Below are 6,137 nucleotides of genomic sequence, written 5' to 3' on the forward strand. Positions count from 1 at the left end.
TAAACACACTGGACTTAAGTGAAGAACATTTGTAATTATTAAAATTTACGCTTTTCTTCTTATAAGGATATGACAGCACCGATTGCAAAATCAAAATAAAACCAAAGCAATAACAAAACAAAGAACAGCTGCTCATTTCATTTGAATGAATGTGCAGTTTAAACAAGCAGCTGTATGGCTAGAAATTGAATGGTTCTCATCCATAATAAACAGTATTAACAGTGTTGTTAAGCGTAATGAGCAATACATGTCATAATATATTAAGTTGCAAAATTTTTAAAACGAAGTGAATAAAAATTAAAAAAACAATTGGGTAAACTCAAATAAGTACATAATTTATTGAAATTTTTATAAAGATTTCAACATTTTTTGTTTGACAATTATACTTTGAAGCACTGGCATCACCATTCCTCTTAAAGGTGATAAAAACTTGTTGATATTATTATGCAGAAAAACTGAAGCACAAGGAAATTCTCTTAACCTATGTTTTGTATTTTTCCTATTAACTAGAAATTAAAATATTAGCTGTTTTAGAAACAATGGTCAAGAGATGCTTTCTCTTTCAGTTACTCTTTTTAAACAGTGTAAAAATTTGTGTTTCTGCTTCTCTTCATCAGTTCAAAATGCTGCCGTCGTTAGTCTCTCAGTAGCTTCATATATACTATCTCACTGACTACATTAAGTAAAATTTACTTTGCTGTATATTCTTATGAAAGGTGTTTTTGACTTTTCTAAGAGTAAAAGTAAAATTTCTCTTTTCATACATTTTTTTGGTTGTTTTGTTTTTCTTAGTTTCTTTGAGAAAAATTTTGTTAACATTCGCCTGAGGGTCCGAGTAGGCAAGAGTCTCGACTAGTGGTAGAGTTTTTTGTAAAGCCGAAAGCCTTAGATGCTAGTGCTTTAAGACTTTAGTCTTAGGATTTATTCTCTGGTTAAATTTATAATAATAATAATAATAATTTTGTAAACAAATTATTTTCTTATTATAATAATATATTTTCTTTCTATTAAACGATTAAATAAAACTAAATTAAATTGAATTGATAAATACTCTCTTGCAGCACGAATTCTATTAATCGTTGCAGCTATTGCTGCTAATATAACCAAACTTCCAACATCTCTAGAGAGATAAAGCAGTTAATATCTCAGATATCTCACATTATGAACATTTTCAAAATATATCACTAACTACTATATCTAAACCTTCGCATCCTAAAAAAATTCTAATGAAATTAGGACTAATAATTAATAATATTATTGAATTGCCATAATAAAACGATTCTTCTCTATTATAAATTACTAAAGAAGAAATTATTAATATAAAAGATTTAATAATAAAAGGTATTGCTTATACAAACAGTTGCTTTGGCTGCTTATGCAGACGCAATGTAGCAACGTAATTAAGGTGACCAGATTTAACATGTCAATATCTATAATTTGTTAAAATATATTTATGTTTTTTCTACCAACAAATCATTCGTTCGAGGGTTCGAGGTTCGAAAGAAATTGCCGTATTCTCCGTACTTCTAATATAAATAAATTTGTCGTTCATTCATATAAAATTATTGCTTTTGTACATACATAATATAGTGCCTTAATAAATAAGAAAAATCATGTTAATGCAACAAGTTAGAAGTGTAGTTATTAATAATTGTGTTTATAATGGGAAGCATACAATTAAGGTAAGCATTAAAATCTTACTTTTATGTGGGCATAAAAATATTTTAATGCTAGTGTTTTTGTTGTTGTTGTTATTATTATTATTATTGTCAAATATTGCTTATCTATAATGCAGGCGGGTATCTGTGCAGTGTTTCTACGTAATATATTTAAAAAAAATAAACAAAAAATAAACTCTGCAACCATGACAACAGAAAAATAAAAGTTTAGTACGCAATACTAAACGTGCTCATCATAGAGTTAATATTATGTGAATGCATATAATTACATTTGCGTGAAAAACATTTGCATGTTTACTATACATTACAATTTTTCTTATACTCGCTTCTATTACACGGTTCTTCTGGAAGAATATTATCAGCGTTTTTGGAAAGGTTCTTAAACTGTATAATATTTGAGTCGAAAAGCACTTTAATGCTTTTACGGAAACGGAAAAATCTTCTTTGTGAGGATACCTACTTCCAGACCCTTCGCTCCTTGATTGAAAAATCGATTACTTTGTTCTACAAAATCGCACCGCAGAAAAATCGGTTTAGTGACACAAAATGCCTTCTTACTATATAATGATAATTAGCCATTATTTACGCTTAAGCAGTAAGTGGTTCAAAGATATATAGAGATAAGATCAACTTTCAACAATATTGTGTTATGTCCACCTTTGTAAAATATAATCTTTGCTTTTGAGAAACGCTAAGAACGTATTTTGATATTATCACGTTCGGAGAATTCGACAAAACATGACACGAGGAGGACATGAAAATTTAATTCAGAAAAATATTGAAATTGTTTCACCGCTCACTGTATGCACTATGTAAGTGAGGATTGTGTAATGAACTTAAAATTCATTAATGTTTTTTTTGCTACTCTCCCCTACGTTGTACAGTCAAATAACTTTAGTTCAACACAAGTTAAAAAAAGAAAACTAGCAAATTTCAAATATTAGGTTTTCTTTTAATGTTTGTATACACAACAAGAGTAAGAACGAAAGGAAGGCTAAAATGTGTTACATACGCAAACGAATTCATTATAATTTCAATCGATCCATTTATTTTATGATGCGCCTTCGATAAAGGTGGAGATGGATATACTCCTGTATTCGCAATTAATCTTTCTCGCACCAATAAACGATTTTCTCCTCTGTCTTCTTGGAATCCATGAGGCTCGTAGATGGCGTATACGTTGTTGCCTTAGTAACGTAGTTAAGGGTAGGAAGTATTTAGTTTATCAAAATGATTTTTTTTCTTTTCATCTACTGTCTATAGCAGGCATTAATTGGACGACTGAGTATGCATCGATTCAATTGATAGCTCTTCGAATAGCAAGAAACTGAAAGGGTACTGTTTCATTATATTATTGTTTGACGGATATCCGAGATTTATTGTAGGGTGATATATAGCTTTTTCATCTGGTTTCATCTTTAATTGTAATAGGGGTTTTTGGTCATTGATTCATTTTTACTTGGATTCACTTCCACAAAAACATGCAATTAAACATATGTTGGATTGGCATGGTTTGGGATCATTTACACAGCTATACAGAAATGCATATGTGGTTCGAATTCTATATAGAGTGCGTTTCTGATTGTATGGCGAGACATTCGTTGTTGCTCTCTTTCGTTTGGCGAAGCAAGGAAGACGCTGACTTCGATTGAATTGATTTGAACCTACCATTGTAGGTTGCTTGTAAGCTGCAGCAAAAATCTATCCTCTCGTCATATGTCGCAAATCGTATCGTATATCATGCGGGGGGACAAAGATAGCGATGACATTACAAAATAAATTGATGTCATTACTCCCGCTGACCAAGTAAGGGTGTATGTTATACGATTTCAAAGCACATTTCTATGCGTTACAAACATTATGTAAATCTAACATACCCATCACCTGCTGAAGTTACAAGCACTAAATTAAAGATATCTAGAATGAAAATAATGAAAATGATATTTGCGTTACAACGTTATAATACTCACTGTATTCGTGACATTGGAATTCTCCCTCTTTTTGCATTGAATGCGACAGAAGAGAGCCGCGCCTCTCGCAGACAATAATGTTCTTCTATTAATAGATGCTGTGTAGGACGTGTATGCAATTTCCTTATTGGCATTCGTTTTGTGCGTTAGTTAAAAAGGGCGAATAGATGATGGTTTGATCGAACATATACTAATGCGTTCAAAAAGTAAGAACAATTCCGTTTTATTCTTTTTTAAATCTATTTTGTCGTCCTCAAAGTAGTCCCCCTCAAATATTATGCACTTAGGGCAACGGTTTTTCCGATTCTTGAAAGAATTGGCATAGTCGATCTCCAGAAAGCTTTCTGCGATTCAGCTTGTAACTCTTCAATCAAGTCAAAGCATTGTCCACGGAGTAGTTTCTTGAGTGTAGGAAATACCCAGAAGCCACATGTGGATAAGTCAGGTGAATATGGTGGCTGTGGAGAGAGGGTCTCGAAGATCCATTGCAGAAATCCAGCCAAGATTTGACGTTTTAAGCCCAAAATGTTGTTGAATGATCCGTTTATCATTTATTCGTCGCTGATCAAAGCACATGCAAGCACTTATTATTATCAATTTGCCTTCAATTTGGTCCAGTTTGTAGAGCCGCTTTCTTTTCGTTTACGATTTTCATAAACTGACAGACTTGTTCTAGGCCAAAATTGATATTGGCATACGGTTTAGCGATTTTATGATCGTGGAAAGATGACAATGTCAAAATGGGCATGCAAGTAACAACGCATGTTTATATCTCTTATCGATTGGTGGTATTACTGGAAAGGTAATGCTGAACAAAGATTTGCAGTAAATTCTGGGTGGAATCGTGCTACGCTAATACCAAATTGTAAATGAACCGACCCGAATTTCCGAATTGCCTCAAGAGCATATTCATAATATATATGATGTCATTATCATGTTACAATGGACGGACAAGAAGTAGTCAACCGATCATGTTAAAATGTGCAGACATTCTTTTGTTCGTTCTCCTTTCTTTCTTTTTTTTCTTTTCGATTCGAATATTATCCATATTTGCATATTGTATACCGATTGATATTTATATGCGCACATGATAAACAAAATCCGGTTTATTTATTTTTTAAAAGCAGTTTAATGTATTACATTGCAAAGGTGACCGTTTGACTGAAAAGCAAAAAAATATGTTCAAATTTTTAAGTTTATTTTCAAGTTTTTCCTTGTTCCCTGCACATCCAAATTTTTATCTAGAGAAACTATATTAATTAAAAAGGCTTAAAGATTTAAATCTATCATTAATAAGGAAAGGAGGAGGTATGAAAATTTTGATGCGAGGGCATATAATGCAATCGAAAATTCTTTGTCTCCAATTTTCATTAATTGTTTCATGTCGTTTTTAGATAATTGCTTGTTATTCTACAAGTGGTAAGTCCGGCGGCAAAGGTAAAATCTATCAACGAGCTGCCGATGCAGTAGCCGATATACCCGATGGTGCTCGGATTCTGTTCGGTGGTTTCGGCTTGTGCGGTATACCCGAGAAGATGATTGAAGCTATACATCAGAGAGGTATCAAAAATTTGACGGCAATTTCAAATAATGGCGGCATAGAAAATTGTGGTTTGGGTATTTTATTGAAGTCCCGACAACTGGGTAAAATGATTTGCTCCTACGTAGGTGAAAATGCCGATTTGGCTAAACAGTACTTAGGGGGTGAGTTGGCTGTCGAGTTTACACCTCAGGGCACTTTAGCTGAAAAGGTTCGAGCAGCAGCCGCAGGCGTACCCGCTTTTTATACACCCACCGGTTATGGTACTCTAGTGCAAGAGGGTGGAGCTCCCGTTAAGTATACTAAGGACGGCAAAGTAGAAATTGCAAGTAAACCCAAACCCGTCCAGGAATTTAATGGTATAAAATATGTTATGGAAGAGGCTATTAAAGCAGATTTTGCTATCGTTAAGGCTAAGAAAGCCGATGAGTATGGCAATTTGGGTGAGTTACTCTAGAACAAATTGCTTGGCAACTTTTTAATTATCTCCTTCGTCTATATATGTTTGTATTAGTGTTTAATAAGGCTGCCCGTAATTTCAATGCTCCGATGTGTCGTGCCGCTAAAATTACTATAGCGGAAGTTGAAGAAATTGTTCCCGTCGGCAGTATTAATCCCGATGACGTGCACATACCCGGTATCTATGTGAAACGTCTATTCCTCGGCTCCAATTACGAAAAACGAATAGAGAAAGTGACCATAACTGATAATGACGCTCATAAAAAGACTAAGCCGCCTAGCGAAGCGCAACTTAAACGCGAACTAATAGCTAAACGTGTAGCAATGGAGTTCCGCGACGGCATGTATGCTAACTTAGGCATTGGTATACCAGTTCTATCATCTAATTATATACCGAAAGGAATGAATGTTATGTTACAATCGGAAAATGGAATTTTGGGTATGGGACCCTTTCCTACCAAAGATAAAGTTGATCCTGACTTAATTAAT

At 33.6% G+C, this 6,137-nt stretch overlaps 1 protein-coding gene across 1 annotated transcript in view; it reads left to right on the top strand.

Moving 5' to 3' along the window:
- The first annotated feature begins 1,472 nt into the window (after positions 1-1,472).
- The window catches only part of LOC119631375 (succinyl-CoA:3-ketoacid-coenzyme A transferase, mitochondrial), a 5,422-nt gene continuing 757 nt past the window's right edge, over positions 1,473-6,137 (top strand). Inside the window, 3 exon segments of the mRNA XM_038023525.1 lie at positions 1,473-1,682; positions 5,044-5,632; positions 5,704-6,137. Of these exon segments, the coding sequence (XP_037879453.1) occupies positions 1,614-1,682; positions 5,044-5,632; positions 5,704-6,137 (1,092 nt within the window). The 5' untranslated portion in view covers positions 1,473-1,613.

Source organism: Glossina fuscipes, unplaced genomic scaffold (genome assembly GCF_014805625.2).
Source record: "Glossina fuscipes isolate IAEA_lab_2018 unplaced genomic scaffold, Yale_Gfus_2 1, whole genome shotgun sequence".
Taxonomy (NCBI): Eukaryota; Metazoa; Arthropoda; class Insecta; order Diptera; family Glossinidae; genus Glossina; species Glossina fuscipes.